Genomic DNA, 17,250 nt, shown 5'->3' with positions numbered 1-17,250 from the left:
ACCTCTGATGTCTCTTCCATTGAGGCCAGCTCTCATCTGTACATAATGACTCATGTGCCTGATGATTACCAGGATGATGACACTTAATTGGAACTTAGGCCCTGCTATCCTGGCACCAGGAGATACAGACAGAGATACAGATAATGGAGTCCAGACAGCAGGATCGATATGGACATAGCACTATATGCTGTTTATGCTGTTTGTTCGTGTATCTCTATCTTTATACATGCATATGACATTTCCTATACGGAGCTGAAGTAAGCACTGGAAAAATTCACATAGCCATTGATGCTGTCCTTACCCATGGAGTCCCACGTGTCTGGCAGCTGGTGGACAGGGTAAAACGCTGCCCTGTGTTGGTCCAGGTTCCTGGTGCAACCTCTTGTTTGAGCACCGGAGCTGGGATGAATTTGGAGGTGATAGATTTGGCCTCTGAAGGAGAGTGCTGGGAATTGCATGTTCTCAACCAGCTCCTCCCTCTCACCACTGCCAGTCCCCAGACCACTGAAAGTGTAAAAGAAAATCATTCACAACTATGTTAGGGTATTTTCTTTTGCTGTGTCGGCTCTGAAGGCACCTGCTTCAAAGCTTCCTAGCATTAGGTAATCCAATTATTTAAACTATGGAAGCAACAACAAGCAAGTGCTCAATCCAGCCATTGCTTTAAATAATGCCGATCAGCAATCACGTAGTGCCACTCTGTCAGATGCTATACCTGGCAGCAAGTATTTGCAGGACAAGGCCCAACAGGCAGGGAAATCAAAGGGAATAACCAAACATATGAATCCAGGGCAGTCTTGGAGTGGGAGGTGGAGAAAGACAGATTAATTTTGCTTTCCATAACTTTTCTCCTACTGTTATGTTTGCACATTCCTCAAGCATCACTTGTGGCTTTGCAGCAAGTGTCGAACAATAGCTGAGCTGCCTCAGGAGCGAGCAGGAACCAGACTGTGTCATAGCTTGGTTGGTTGTGGCCCCACTTACAGCTGTGGCAGCCCCTGTATCATCTGGTTTGCACTCATCTCCCTGCATGCTGCTGCAACCATGCGGGCTGGCGTGAAGCAGGATCCCACTCCCAACACCACCTGCTCTCCTCCGAGTGCTGTCACCTGGAATAGCCTGGCACCAGGCTTTATGTCTTGTTATTCCCATGCTGGGGTCACAGTCTGGCCCTTCCAGATTTAATACAAAGAGTTTCAGAGATTCCTGCTCTCTTTTTTCCCCCACCTGCTGAGTTGCAGCCACACCAGCTATGAAGGAAGTTGCTCATATCCTCATCAGAGAACAGCAAGTGGTATCCACATGTGTAGGAGAGAAGTGGCCAGGCAAGCCTGTGAACCAGGAATGATGGAAGTCAGGGCTGGAGGAGGAAGGGAGAGGTATTTTCAGGATCAGCACACAAAGTGCTGTACTAGATTGGAGGGCTTTGGGGTTCTGCAGAGGGGTTGCAGTGATTGCTGGGATGATGCCATTTGCCATCTGACTCAGTTTTGCATGTGTGTGCCCTGCCTACAGAGACTTGGGGGAAGAATGTGATGACATGAACAAGATCAACGGTGACGGCTGCTCCCTGTTCTGCCTGCAAGAGTTGTCCTTTAATTGCATCGGTAAGTCTGTTCATGGTGGGCAACAACTCTACGTAGAGTGCAAGGGGAAAAAACCAACAGCATTTCCAGCTGAAGAGTTGTCATGGAAGAGTGAAAAAAAGGTGGAATTTGTAGGTTTGAAAGGCAAACATATCTTCCCAGCTTCTGGTCATTTTGATGGGAAATTGGTTCTGCTGGCTTTGAAACAGCCTAGGACTTAGGGCTAAGTCAGCCATTGTGGGACTGATCCAAAGCCCATTGAAGTCAGTGGGTGGTTTTCCACTGCCTTCAATAGGCTTTAGATCTGACTATGTGAGAAGACATGAACTGATTTTTTTCCCGGTAAACAGGAGGAGGAGTGAAAGGGGAAGGGACTGAGACCAGAAGCAAGTCCAGCTGAGGTCACACCTCCTTTGAGTTGCAAATCAATATCTGAGGATCAAAGGTCTAGCTAATCCCCTTTTTCAGAGGTGAAAACTACTTAATCAGATTTCATTTGCAAGCCTGGTTTGCTCTGATTAGCAAAACCTGTAAGGACAATGGCCGGAAGATGCTGGAGCTATCGGGGATAGCAGGGCTGCAGTTGTGAGCTTTACATATTCATTAAACTCTCTAGGAATGCTGGGGGCAGAGAAGGGAAATAGAGATCAATTTGCACTGCACCTTCTGTGGGGTGGCCCTATGCTGCGGGATTGCATTTCTCAGCCAAGGCTCAGTGAGGGCTGGGGAAGGATGGGACATGCAGAGCTTCTGAAACCAAAGTGAGAGTTTATAAAGGGTCATCTTCTTCTCAAGATGTTCTATGAGATTCCTTATCTGGACTCACCAAGCAAATACTCGGTCCCTTGTAGTGATCCTTCAGCTCAGGGCATCAGTCCTAAGCAGATACTACAATGTTGGCAAGACTTAAATTTGCTGGTTTTGGCAATCTGATGATTACCTCTTGTGCCTGGAACAACGTAGAGAGGACCTCACAGGCACCATGGTTCCCTTGGGTGGTAAGCTGGGGACTGCTTGTCTCGTCAGAATGGCTACAGTTTTACTTCAGCATCCCACACTGTGAGACTTGAGGCCTAATTTGGTGATGTTCTTATTTACATATTTACATATGTAAATAGCTCTTTTGAAATCTGAGCATATTTATGGTGCAGGCTAATTGTGACTATTGGTGGTCTTGAAGTTAGGTTTGTGTTTCAAGTCACTTGCTGCATTAGAGCCTCAAGCACTGAAAGAGATTAGTCATAATATTTTGAAAGTGAGATAAACACTTATGCAAATGGTTTAGGTTCTCCAAAAGTCAGGCAGAGTGCGAGGTCCCAGCAAGGGGTCGGGTTGGAGCTGTGTGGTTGCATCTGTATCACCCTGCTCAACAGCAGGTCTAGGTCTGTACTTTGACCACATCCCAGCATTACGTTAGGACATGACCCAGGTCCTCCCCTTCGTATACTGGTTCCTAAGGAAACTTGGTTGTGTGGGCTAGGCAGGAGCTGCATCATGCTTCAAATGATCCCAAGCCTTGGACCACACAGCATTGTTCTGCTAGGTGAGTGCAGGAGCCTGCTCTGTACCTGTGTACATGTTCATCCCCAGGACCAGCAACAGGGCTGGTTCAGAATGCGATAAAAACCTGTCTGACAGCAGTACGATTAGAACACAAAGCAATGAAAACATACACACAGCTATTTCTGTGCCATTACAGAGGAAGTGATTTTCAGATTTGCTCGTGTTGAAAAGAAAAGGGGAATTCCAGAGGTAAAAAGTTGTTTGCTTGTCATGGCCTTTGGAAGGCTGTGGTTTTGCACAGGTCCTGCATTACAGAAGGGAATGAAATCAACCTGCTTTGTGATATACAGAATATGGGGACGCAGGTGAATCAGAGCACCTGAATCACTGGAAAGGTGCATGGATACACACCTTGCAGATGTTTTGTTGGGTGGCTTTACAGCTGTGGTGGTGAGACTGCTGTGGTGGTGATGGTCTTGGTATGCAAGCATAAGGGTAGATCAGATGCTGCTGTTTTGGGGCAACCTTCATCAAGTCCCTAAGAAAGGTTCAGAGGAGGTAATACCTGTGAAAAAGGTCCTATTGGCTTTTGTGCGTACTGGACCACCATGAATTAGGATATCAAGAGCTAAAGATAAATGGCTGGCTCATCTTTCAGCCAAATGAACAGTGCTGATTTGTATTCTGTTTTAACATGCCAAGCATTCAAATCTCACCAGAAAACATAAAGGTGTTGAGGAAGAGAATGGCTGTGCATATTGCATAATAAATACTGATCAGAAAGTGCAAACATTCGGCATTCTCCACAATAGAATAGGGTAAGACTGGATCTTCTGCCTTCAGCCAAACAAAAGTCTTCTTTGAAACTGGTGAGGGGTTTTCTTGGGATGCTTGAGTCCCCATTTGAGGAGCACAGAAAAACAAGAGTAATTTATTCCCATATTTACAAGGCTAACACATGTTATAATCCTGTAGGACAAGAAGTAATTATTTCAGACAGTGTTATTTTTGCAGTGATGTTCTTATTGTATTATGTAGCTCTTTAGAGCCCAGGGAATCACTCCCCTTCACTGAAGAATGCCGTGAGCCTCAAACACATGTTCAGAGGCTTTGCTGAATTGGGGGCCTCAGGGTTTGATCTTGCAAATGTTTCCTTCCAGGCATGTTTCTGAACTACCACAAGGCATTCTTTAGACTTCAGCAACTCTAACCACAGCGGTGAATGCAGTGCTTGTCACAAATTGTCTGCAGGATTGGGTCCCACATGGCTGAGAATAATCACTAAGCATTTTGTTTGCAAAAGCAGGGCTGAAGGGGCACCACCACCAGGAAGATTCATAGCAGGAGGTTTGATAGCCAAGCCCAAGCGAGCTTCTTCCTTCCAAAGCAGAGACCAAACAAGTCACCTCATTTGGTAGAAGAGAGATACAACAGAACCCTCAAACACTATCAAGCTTTAGAGCCATGACTCACAGAATAATTGAGGTTTGAAGGAGTCCCTGGAGTTCTCTGGTCCAAGGAGGACCAACCTTAAAGTTAGATCCAGCTTCACTTTGGAGCATGTTGCTCAGGGTCATGTTCAGCTGCATTCGAGGTATCTCCAAGGATGGAGGCAGCCTGTTTGCAGGTGTTCCTTTGCCTCTCCTACTCCCTTGGCCTTTTAGGATCATGAGGCTTATGGGGTTTTTTAATTGCCCAACTTCCCTTTGTCTGAATGGCACGAGGCTCTCAAGACACTTTGCGCTAGTGCCTGTAATAAAATTAGAGGGTTGTTTTTCCTCTCAGTGTTGTTTCCCTTCCTCCTTTCCTCTCTAATCAGATAACAGTGGATCAATCTGCTCTGCCACAGGAGGAGGGGCGCGGGGGAAGGAAGGAGGGAGGCAGGGAAGAAAACTGTGTGGTCTTACTGTCAGGCTGTCCTGGCCTTCTCTGAACACAAAGGCGAGTAACAGAAAACAGATAAGATGAATGGCGTTTTCTCCCTGCAACGCGCTGAAGAGTGGCAGCGAGATTAATTAATTAATTAATGGCAGCATCTGGCAGTGCTCCTCCTTTAAGTTCTGTGGCACATTCACCCTTCCCCATCCTGACATCTATCATCTCTACTTATTCCCCTCCTCTCCTTTGCACAGCGCATTTTGCACATTTTATCTCCTTCCCCGCGCAGAATCGGGTCCCAGTGGAGAAGTTTCACTTGGCCTTTGGATACGTAGGAGCCAAGCAAACCGCAGTCGTGTCCGCTGTGACTGATGCACCCCTCTCCTACCTCTTGGCTGCTTTTCTTTCACCTTGCTCTTGATTCCCCCCGGGATAACTGATTTCTGCGATTACTGCGGATCTCAGCCAAGTTCAAGCCCTGTGTAAAACAGGCCCCATTTGTAAGAGTTATGATTTGCAGTTGTGGGAACCCAGAGCTTTTTTGCACTTGATCCATTGAGAAATGGGTGTCTAACAAGCAGCTGAGCACCTTGTCCTTGGCGTGCACTCTCCCACACACCAAGGTTGTACACATGCATCTAGATATATGTGCGGACATTGAAAAAGAGCGCTGCTTTCATTTGCATTCCTTTTGTTGAGTGTGATGTGCATTATGCATTGATTTAGCTCACCAGGGCTGAAGAAAGAGAAGGATATGATAAAAAAGATACAGAGATCAATAAAAAAGAAGGGAGGGGGAGAGAAAGTAATATGAAAAGAGATGAGTAAAGGCTGATAGACACATTGAACCACAGCTGGGAAGCTGATGCAGAACTTCTATCTACCCTTAAGTTTGCCACGTAATTTATGGGGTTTTCAATCGCATCTTATTGGTGTTGTTATTGCTACACTTTATCTCCTTTGCTTATAAGGGACTCTTCCTAAAGCCTTTTTACAGCAAAACAGGGCAGCGCTTCCGCTCACTTCCACATGTGAGTGGTCCCACTGCAGAATGTGAGTGTTTCAGGTTAGACACACATCTCCCTGCTTTGTTGGATCAGGGCCTCAGGGATGTAAAATACAAAGAAAAGGCACAGGGTAGAGGAAAAGAGAAAATAAATACACCTAGCTCTTGAATTGGCCTCCAGTTTCTGGCATCTTGAAGCATTAGACTCCGGTTCAGGGAAAAGTATGATTTTAATTTGACAATGATCCTTAAACACCTTTTCTCTCGCTCCTGCTTGGCCTCAAGTGGTTTTTTGCTACCTTCAAATCTGGATCTGTCCTTCTCCTCCTCAGAGGCCTCTCCCTCCAGCTGTGAGCCTTACCTTTGTGGGAGCTCTATCCTTTACCTCTCCCATTATCCATAAATTAAGCATAGCACTTTCCCCTAATCTTATTGTTTGGCGGGCTGCATTGCATTCAGGGAAGTGATTAATATTCATGAGCTTGCTATCTCTGTTTGGTGCATAATCCTCTAGGGAAATTGCAGTGTTAAATGAGTGACACAAACCTAATTTTATATGTCTTTTCTTTCCTTTCTTTCTTTTTCCTTTTTTTCCCTTTCTGACAGAGGAGTAATGTGCCTAAAATAAATTGATGGATGACCATCCATATTCATTGTGGGCATGCTTTGAGAGCACGCCTCGCTCCCATCCTCTCTCTCTCCCTTCCTCATACCCCTGCGCAGGAGCACGGCTTTGACTGCCGAAACCCTGGCCCCACACAGCAGCTAATGGTGATTTTGCCTTCTTTCATGAACATTAAATAAGCCTTGGCTGACCCTGCTCATGGCTTTCAGTAGAACAAGAGCATGGGAGAAACTGAGCCACCTTGCAAGAGAAACTCAGCATCTCACACGGCATCAATAAGACTAAAGCATTGACCAGGGAGCTTGGGAAAGAATATTGCTGTCGATTCAGAAGCTGAGATTCTATAGCAGAATTTAATGGCAAGTAGCAATGATTTTACTGACTGGGGCCATTCAGATGATATTTGTGTGAATCAGTCAGCTTAAGGCAAATGCTTTGAAGCTGACGGTTTCCTGCAGCTCGTGGGAGTGTGGCTACATGTTCTAAAATGTCTAAGCACTCATTTGGCAAGTTAGTAATCACAACGTAGTCATAAAGTCTCTCAAAGTGATTTTCAGACTGTCATCATTAATAGTGCAATGTTAGCAGGGCCAGCTGAGCCACAGAGCAGAGAGAGCAGGCATCTCAGGCAGCAAAACACAAAGGACAGATGCTTTTTTGTGGGGGAGAATGTGGGATGGAGTGGTATTTGCCTGCATTTTTCCCTAGGCCAGTGACTCCAGCCCAGTTCATTCCAGCTTTGGTTTTTAGGACACAGCTACAATGAGAGCCCACCAGAAGGATTGCTCCTTGGCTTGTTGCGTCCCTCACACATTGCTCTCCGTGGATCAGCGTTTCCATGGCTGGCCATGCTTCCCTCCGTAGAGCATCCTCTGTGACTCAACAGCAACTTGCTGTGTTTAGAGGGTGATGCTGAGCACAAGACCTTCCTTTGCATTAACATAATAACATCCAACCACACTCACAAACAAGCAGTTTGTGCTCCCTGGTGCCTGGCACCACTGGTTTTTTTTCTCTTGGGCTCCTTCCCAGCTTCCCAATGAAGTGGGCCAGGTGTCGGGAAGGGCCACATTGGCCAGTCTTCTTGCCTTCATAGTGGTTGCTGCCATGTGTGACAGAAGCCTCAAGATTTTCAGTCAGTCTCCGAGTTTAGCTAATAAATCTGTGTGAGTCTGAGGAAATACTGAAACATTCCCAGCCCTGCTTTTCAGATTTATCCAACCGCCCAGGGAAGGAAACAAGATTAGGAGTGACCAGAACGTGTACTGCAGTGCTTTTAGAACACGCGTGGTTGGTGAAAGGCCACGTTGGCTCCCCTTTGGCAAGCCGCAGAGCCGATAAGGTCTTATTACCACTGCCAGTGATGGGAAATATCCTTTCTCTTAAGTGACAGAGGCTCCTGTTCTTGGAGGTGAAATATCCGATTTCAGTGCCGGGCTCTGCGAGAGACTTGTAACTGTATCTGTCTGCAGCATGCAGATCAATTGCATAATTATTGTGCCCCAACCGCTATATCATACCGAGGAGCCGGCTCACACCAGACAAAGGACAAGCCCAGGAATGTATTTCCACGAAGCAGCTGAGTTACCAGGGAGCCGCGTTCCGCATTCTGCCCTGCTCGGTTCAGGAGATGCTCAGACACGATTGTCATGTTGCGCGGGGGGGAAAAAAGCCTCCTGTGAGGCCCCAGGATGTGCTGCAGTAGATTGCAACACCCGTGTTGCCTTCATTTCCAAGGTGTCTGTTTTATTTCATGGAAGGGAAACGTCACCATTTATTGATACGCAACTTTATTCGGCAAGATCTGCCCAAGCTCTGTGTAACGGTTTTTCCTCTTCTCAAACCCGAACATCCAGGAAGGAAAATAACTCTCAAATATTTTTCTGTAGCAGGAAATCTCTCTCTGTCTCTGGCTTCTTCAATATTAAAGAAGAGATTAGCAGATATCCTGGAAGCAGGCCAGGTTATTCACTCTCTTCCCACTGCAACCAAAGGTGAAACTCCCATAGAAATAGATGGAGCAGGTTCTGCTATCACTCAGCTGCCGGGTTCTTGTGATCTGCAGTGGAATTATTTCTCCTTTTGTTATAGAAACCTCTGGATATGTTTCTTCTCATCTGTAAACTTAAACACCAGTGCTGGAGATAGAATCATAGAATCATAGAATAGTTAGGGCTGGAAAGGACCTTACAGTTAAGTGACGTAGTGGTAAAATCCTGCTTCTGCACAAGTTGCTGACTTGGGTGAGCCTCTGATTCGGCCCTCACCGTGTCTGAAAAGAGATGGACACCTTTGGACAGATTTTCCAGAGGTTAAAATTAAGCTTGCTCTGTTCCAAGATCTTGTTACTCTGAGACAATGCTTCTGCATTTTTGTACCCCTCTTCCCCCTCTTTTTTTTTCTCTTTCGGACAAATAGTTATGTGGCGTGAGGCTTGTTAGAGTTGGAAACATCCCCAAGTAAACAGCTGAGCTTAAAAATAATCCTTTTTTTTTTTGTCCGGCCTTTAAAAAAAATAGTAGTTATTGCACAAAAGAAGACTATGCTGATGCCAGTCACTGCGTTCCAGCTGAAAACAGGAAGCTGCCCCGAGTGCCTGTCCCCAGCACTTTGACTACGCGGCTCGGACATTCAAAGCCTCAAGGAGGATGTGCCCTGTGCTGTGAATTGGATCCCTTGATCTCTTTTTTTTCTTTTAATGAGGTGGAAGGCTGCCTATGACAGATAAGTGTGTATCCTGCATGTCTGCTTCCTGATCGGTACCAGACTTCATTCATTTTGCTGGGGATTTTCCAGCCTTGCTTCGAACAGGTAACTGTGATGGGGAGGTACCTGCTCATCCAGACCTGGGCTGGCAGGTGCCTGCAAGCAGTGCCTAAACCCTCTGCTTTACCTTGTGCATCCTTTTATCTCTAAACCTCACATGGGGGGCTTGTATTTCAATCCAAAATCTGCCTTTTGCACTGTGCTCAAGCAGCCGAAGAAGTAAGGAGATATGGAGTTCACACAGCGCACAGGAGCCTTAAGATCATTCTAGATCTTGCAGCCCAATGCAATAGTGAGCAGGCCGGGTCTTGCTAGTCTGTCTTCCCAACAAATCCCCCTCTCTGGGTTGGCGTCTGCCATGGAGCATTCAGGGATTCCCAGATGTTGCTGAACTGGAGACTGCTTTTTCCCCAAGCAAGAGCAACTTTGGTTTGGCCCCAACCTTTTTGTGCCTTCAGTGAGGACGTTGTCAGGGAAAAGGCGCTCAGGCTGTTTGAATGAATACGTGTTCCCCGAGTTCAGCTCAGGATCCTTTAGCATCTGTTGTCAATCCCCAGAGGTGCTGTCTCTTGCCAGGTGCTGTGCCTGCAGACATTTTGCTGTTCTAGATTTAAGCTGGATTTCCAGGCAACTGCTTTGTAATTTTTTGAAGTCATTTTTTTCCTTGAGGACAAATCAGATTTCCTTCACGTTCCCTTCCACATCTCCTTCAAATCAGATTCAACTTTAAAGTGAGAAGTCCACGGTGTTGATGAACCAAGTCCGTGATGCAGGCCATATGCGACCAGTACAGCACTGTGACATTCAAAAGGTCTGGGGAGCTTGTAGGTCTCTATGGAGGCAAAAATTGGCTCATATTACCCAGGACCTGGATGCATTTCATGTCACAGTAGTCGAGAAGAGAACATAAAAGGCATTTTGCACCATGATGGAAATAAAGATGTTAGCTACTGCTTCCTAGAAAAACACCACTCCTGACACTGCCCTCCCTGGCTTTGATCCTGTAGGACTCTGCGGATTTAACTGAGCTGTCTTCACACCACTGTGGAAAGGGAAGAAGCCTGTTAGCTTTTATTTTGTGAGGGCAGTCGTAGGAAGAAACAATCTGGTCGTTCTTTACTTTGCTCATGAAAATGTAAAGCCCAACATGTAACCTACCAAGCATCCAAGACCTCAGTAAGAATTAAGAGTCGGAGCTGATGCTCAGCATGTGTGGAAGGAAGAGCCTCTGCTTTTTGGCAGCCCACCCGGTGATGCACCACCTTTGGCTGTCGTAGATTGATGCCTTCATCAGTGCTCTCATGATTTAAAGAACTCCCCCGCTTTGCTGGCACTCAGGTGTAGAACCTCATGGGCAGGCAAGACCTGCTCTTCTCACCAACGCTCCCCTCAAAGCGTGACAGTGCATGCTTCCGGATGGGGTGTCAATAGTAGGACTTACTATTTCTTTCCTTTCTTTTTCTTTCCTTAAAAGAAAACAAGGGTTGTAAAGCCACTTTCACCATCATTTTTCAAAGCACATAAAAGCAAGCGGGTACCTGATCTCTCAGCTTTTATGTCATCCAGTCGCACACTGTGATGGAGAGCAGGGTGCAGCCGCTCTCCAGGACCAGCACACCCGAAGGCCTCATGACAGTGCAGTTCAGTAAGACTTGGTTAATCATTTAGGCAGTCTCCATTTAATTCAGACATCCCAACCTCTCCATTCGGTTCCTCCCTCGGGTTTTGCAGACTCCAAGCAGACAGATTTATTGGGGTCTTAAGCATAATCAGGAACAAATTAGCCTCTGTTAGGATCACACACTGGCCTGGATCACAGCTATTCAAAGGCTGCCTTCCCATCCATGTGAGTATGAATTAAGTCATCGAGTTGGAGTAGGTCTTGAGTATTCTTTTAACTCAAACACATGATCTTATCAGAAGCCCATTACGTTTATCATCGCATTAGGAGGGAACATTTGGAGCCAGTGCAGGAGTATGTTGCTACATAAATGTTGTGCTTGCTTCACTGCCTGTCATGAAAAGAAGTCAGTGCTTCAGGAAGGCTGGGGAAACGCTGTCTAAATGCCTAAAATGAGGCTGTGAGTTTCTGGGGATATGTCTGCATCAGTGGGGTGGCTGCTCTGGGGATGTGTAAAGAGAGCGTCCATGTGTTTGTGTGTCAGTGCTTCTGTCAGTGTGGGTGTGTAGCAGGGTGCTCTTGGGTGCTGGTATTTCACTGTAAGTGTATATCTGACTGTGCATATGTCAACAGGCTGAAGGTTGGGTCTTTTTAATAGGGTGGGTGTTTTCCTGTCTTTTTTTTTCTTTTGCTTTTTACAGAAATAAGCCCCTTTTCCTAAAATGACAAAGAAACCCTTTTTCCCCCCAAAATCCATGTTTTCATATGTTTGGGATTTGTTTCTGAGGATTTTTGGTTGCTGACCACAGGCTTTCCAGAGCTGAATGTTTCTCAGAGATTTCTGCTGAGACTCTCACTCAAACTGGGACATAGTGCTCCAAGGCGGGCAAGCTGCTTAGCTGTATCCTGCTGTTCTCGGGTACAGCAGAGACCTGGCCTATGCTTTGATATTGCTCTGCAGAGAGGGGAGCAGAACAAGAGATGCAGAAGGATAAGGTGAAGGGAACCAAGGATTTGCCTCCACGGCCATCACAATGTGAATGAGCCACACTTGTGCAGCACTGTGCCAGCACTGATAAGCCCTACAGAGAAACAAGCTATGTCACAGGGATGTCCAGACTGTGGCTCCCAGGGCATGTATTGGTCATGACCAGTTCAAGTTCACGTTCCCAGCTGGGTCAATATCGGATGAGGACTAGCATGGCCCTGCTGGCATCAGTGCTGTTGGGCAATAGGCCCTGGGAAAGGCAAGGCAGTGGCTCCTGGGGCCAGCACTGCTGGGTTGCCTTAGGGCCCATCCGCACATCCACCGAGCCCCTTCCCACCGCGAAGGAACGGGACACCCCAGGGAGCCATTGTCATCTCTTCCCTGTGAAGCACTCTCCCAAGCCTCCTCCTCCCAGCCATTCGAGGTGTGTGGTATACGTTCGGTGGCTCCCAGCCATATGAAGATCTTAAGATGTGACATGTAGGGTCAAGGAGTTTGGCCACGCCAGCTCAGGCACAGGGCTGCACTCATACAGCTGAACAGCTTCCAGATTCGTGCTGGCTCCTTTTCACCAGCTTACAGTGCTGGCCCAGCAAATACACAGCTCCCAACACCTACCCATGTACACGAGCTGTCCGCAGAGGTCACGATGAAATGAAATCATAATGGCATTCTTCCCTGATTGACTTCTCCATTCTTTCAAGCTCACACTCTCAGAAGGACCTGGAATTTTGCACGGGGGATTGGGAGGAAGGGAGGGGAAAAGGAGTGAAAGTCATTAAATAATTGAATTGCAATAAACTGATTTTTCCTGGCTCATGGTGGTATTTCAGTGTGTAAACTAGGAGGAAAAATAAACAGGGGATTTAGTAGTTTGGAAGTAGCTCAAAATTGAGCAGCCGTTGGATTTTCTGACACCTAGCTCGAGATCATCCAATGCTACCGGCAGGACTCTCCTTAGGGATCGCCTCCATCAGTCCAGCTAGCAGCTCTGGCTAATTTCCTACCAGGTTTTTTTTCCAGCAGGCTGATTTGCCAGACAAAAATACAACAGGCTGTCAGAACTGGATACCTCTGGGGACTGGCAGTGATAATACAATACAAAATAGGATACCAACAGGTCAAAGGTTTCCATTTCAGAGAGTACTCTAATGACTGAAAGTCATTATTGCTATGCAGTCTGTTTGAAAAGAGTAGATGGATCTCAGTTCAGGTTTTAATGGGCCAGTGTTACAGAAACAACCTCAAAAATTTGGCATCTTTGTTGGCAGTCTCATTAGAGAAGCCACAGAATAAATGGACGAGGATAATAAAGTCTCTTGCTGCTTTTGATCCTTTCAGGTCAAATCTGAGTCATGTTGGTTGAAGCCGTGTGTGTATGTGGCAAGCTTACCCTCGCACATTGTATACTGTGTCTGCTCTGTGGATAAACAGATCTGTTGGGCTCTTTGGTCACCACAACTGTGAACCTGGCAGTTTTCACCATCCCGAAATTCACAGTTGCTGCTGCTGTTGTTGTTTTGCAGATATCTTTTAGAAACAAAAAGGGAAACGTTGCAGACCAGCCCCTCTGCTGGCGTTTTTCCATCCGAGTTGGTGGAATTGCGCCAACACCCACATTGTCTCTCTATGTATTTTCTGTCTCTGCTTTCTTCTGTCTCCATCCTTTTAAATGGAGATAGATGAAAATAAGCAGAAATCCCCTTACATTAGGAAATGTCTTGGGGGAATTGCCCAATATAAAAGTTGACTGTTGTTGCTTGGCTTTTTTTAAATCACCTTGCTATTGCCTAGGAGTGCTTTCACTTCCCAGTGACCTGGTCCAGCAGATACATGACACTGATGTTATCAGGTCCTAGCTCTTACATTGCTACCTGTAACCAGCGCTTTGTGATTTCTCTTCCTCCTGGCAGATGAACCCAGCAGGTGCTATTTCCACGATGGTGATGGAGTATGTGAGGAATTCGAGCAAATGACCAGCATCAAAGACTGTGGCGTTTACACTCCCAAAGGTTTCCTGGATCAGTGGGCTTCCAACGTCTCCGTCTCACATCACAGTGACCAGCAGTGTCCAGGATGGGTGGTCATCGGTCAGCCAGCAGCAACCCAGGTGAGAAAGCGTGTGTTCTTTCCTGTTCTGGAGAGCAAAGTCCAGCAAGGAGCAACAGTCATGAGTGTAGCTCAATGGTCAGCATTGGTGTGTGATGTTTCCTCTGCCCGTTAACTTGCTGCTTCACCAAGGAAGGCCCCTGACAGCAGTTTCCCTCTTTCTGAGCCTGATCAGTAGTGAAGAGTTGAAATTCAGTTCCAATCATGCGTTCAATATGCTGTGTAGGAGCCACCTCGAGCAACTATCACCACCTAAAAGCCTGGACAGGCTCTCTGCAGCTAGCACAGGCTACTGTCTTGTGGTGATGAGTTCTGAAGGCTAATGCTGAATAATACAAAAGAGCGTTCTTTCTTTTTAATAGTTTTGTGTTTTCTGTCTCCCAGTTTCATAAAAGCACCCTATTGTTCTGTTCTGAGAAAGGTCCCGTCTATTCCCAAAGCCATTCTTTAGCTTTAACCCCCTTCTTACATGTCTCCTTTGTAACATAAATAGCTCCAGTTACCATAACTTTACCTTTTGTCTCCCTGAGAGAATTAGATCCAAATGAGTTCAAAAAGACATTAGATAAATGCCTGGAAAACAGAGCTGTACATGATGCAGATGCAACAGTCCAGATGCAGCCTGACTCAGGAAGGCCCATGTTGCTTATTGATGTTTTTTAGAGGATGCAGGATATAGATAGAGGATATAAGAGCTGTTTTGTATGTTCATCCTTCACCATCCACTGTTGTCCCTTGCTAGAGACAGAGCAGTGAATTACGTGGACTTTTGGGTTGATGCAGTAAAGTTGTTCTGACAGTCTAATTACTGGGGAGGTGTCTTGTGGGCAGGGCAGAGAGGGATGTCACAGATAGGACAAGCAGATTTCTCCATGAATAGTAAACACAAAGCATTTCCAGTTGGCTTGCAAAAGAAAACATCTTTATGCAAGAGACTTGGCCTTGTCCACAATGCACAAGTCTGTAACAAATTAATGACCAGGTCAGTTTTAAACGCACAAAGCTTGGATAGTACCAAGACACAATCCAGAGCCCAGTATTGCCTCTTTGTCATGGTTTCATTTATTATCTCACACTGTAAAAGGAACTTTTGCCTGGACCCCTACCAGTGCCTTCATAACTTTTTTCTCATTCCAGCTCCCTGTACGAGAGCCCAAAGCCCACTGTCTCCAGTTCAGGTTCTGCTTTATGTGCATGTCCCCAAGCACTCTGTGCCCATGCAGCTGCTATGGAATGCTGCCCTGTTTTTTCTCCTAAGGCACTGGTAGAGATGCAGCCACCCCATGCAGTAGGTAACATATGGTCCTGCGGTGGAATAACCACCACCACGTGCACACGCAAAGCCCTGCTGTGTAGCCACAGCTCAGGCCTGTATGTTGTACCCGATGAGATGAAGTTGTCACAGCCTTGTTAAAACATAAAAAAAAGATGGCTGGAAAAAGTGCTGTTGTATTTATAGGCAGAGCACTGGCATATCACACACTGCCAGAGTGAATGGGAACATGCCTCCTGTTATTGCCTGGCCCCTGGGGAGATAACAGTGTGCTATTTACTTCCAGCAAAAGGAATTTTTGCTTTAGCTCAGCTGGTCCTGTTACCAGTTTGAGTGCATGGGGTTCATTGACCTTTTTAATCATATATGTTGAGAAAGTCTTTGTTTTCCCCAGGAACAAGACAGGCTCGTCGGCTTGTGAAAGCACCTGACTTGTCACTGCAGAGAGGTTAGGTGGGGCAGCAGGTCATCAGTGTTAGCTAGCGGAGATGAAAATTAACCTAAGATCTCCTCTAATCACTGCATGTAATGATCCCTGGTGTGTAAACATGTTTGGCTTCATTATCTGTACAAGCATTGAGCCTTTGGGGGGGTTTTGTATTGATGAAAGGAGCACCTTTCCTCACCCAGGTATCTTCTGGAGTAGGTTGTGTGCTTGCTGGTCTTGTGCAAACTTTTCGTGTTGTTGCTGGGTAGTTTCCTGATTAATCAGAGTGGTATTTCTGTTGGCTTCTCATCAAGAATGCCATGAAAGATACGTTTGAGTGCAGTGCACAGCAATACACAGAATACATAAGCTGCCTGTTTGTTAGCCATCCCATTTCTCATAATTGCCCTGGTGCTCTCAAGGTGCTTTGAAGCATTTTAAGCATGTCCTTCATGATTTAAAATGTTTCTCATCCTTAGATATCTCAAGACCCGTTTCTCTGCTAGATTGCCATGGTTTTGCCTGGGCTGTTTCTGAGGAGTTTGGCTGTTATTGGGGTATTTCTCAGCAGTATCTGCCTGCATGCACTTGTTCACTGCTGAAGGATTGTTTATGAGCGCAAGCAGGAGAACACTTCCTTATTATTGTAGGGCTGCCTCTGCGAACTGAGCACCCCACACCCCTTTGCTCAGTTCACTTCAGACAGTGCCTGTTTCTGAGCTGGTTGTTCCTTACAAGTGGGGTTGCCCTCACTTGCTTGTTATTTTGAGCTGGATCTTACATGCCGGTTGCTTCCTTGTGGGTACGAGGCTGCTGAATGGCAACATACGAAGGGAGGGGAAGAAAGAAGTTCACAGTATAAGATTTGTTTTGAACAACAAAATGCTTACAAAGAATGACACAGTCTTGGCGAAGAGATACACATTTGAGAAATGGAAAGGTCAAACAGCCCCCCCTTGAAACAATCGCTCTTTCTGCAGAAGCAAGACTGAGAGACAGCCACTTCTACTTTCCTGGCAGCCACTCTTCAGTGCTGATTAAGAAATATTCTCAGTACTGACAGCATCCTATTTAGAGCCAAAGGGGACCAGTCAGCAACATTGCACCAGCACAGAAATGCGATGTAGGGTGTTTGTACAGTTGGGTTTCTAATCCAGCATCCTCCTTCACGCAGACACTGCTCAGTACCTGCTGTCGACCGCAGGAGGAATTCAGCAGTAAGGGCTTTGCACACTCTTGGGCTGCTCTTTTCCCTACTGCTCTTGCTGTGAGTCTGTAAACAGCCTCTCCTTGCCATCCACTGTGTGTGAAATATTATCAGTGTTGATGGACTGGTTGTGTGGAGTTTTCTACAGCACTGTTTATTTCTCGGGGCCTTTCTTGTGCTAAAGATTATTGATGCTAGCATTAAGTCATCAGCTGGTGTGTGTTGGCGAAGACTACAAACAGGCAGTAGCACTAGGCAGAT

The 17,250-nt window shown here is 46.2% G+C and overlaps 1 protein-coding gene across 1 annotated transcript in view; it reads left to right on the top strand.

Annotated features, from left to right (window-relative positions):
* Window positions 1-17,250, top strand: part of PAPPA (pappalysin 1) — a gene marked incomplete at its 3' end in the record, with an annotated part of 179,345 nt that overhangs the window by 93,139 nt on the left and 68,956 nt on the right. The window contains exons 9-10 of the mRNA XM_080630817.1: window positions 1,516-1,607; window positions 13,887-14,083. Coding sequence (XP_080486943.1) covers window positions 1,516-1,607; window positions 13,887-14,083 — 289 coding nt within the window. The remainder of the gene's footprint in view (window positions 1-1,515; window positions 1,608-13,886; window positions 14,084-17,250) is intronic.

This window comes from Psittacula echo (assembly GCF_963264785.1).
Source record: "Psittacula echo genome assembly, chromosome: 16".
NCBI classification, from domain to species: Eukaryota; Metazoa; Chordata; class Aves; order Psittaciformes; family Psittacidae; genus Psittacula; species Psittacula echo.
Note: the sequence above shows the minus strand (reverse complement) of the source record. Positions and strands in the feature narration are given on the sequence as shown.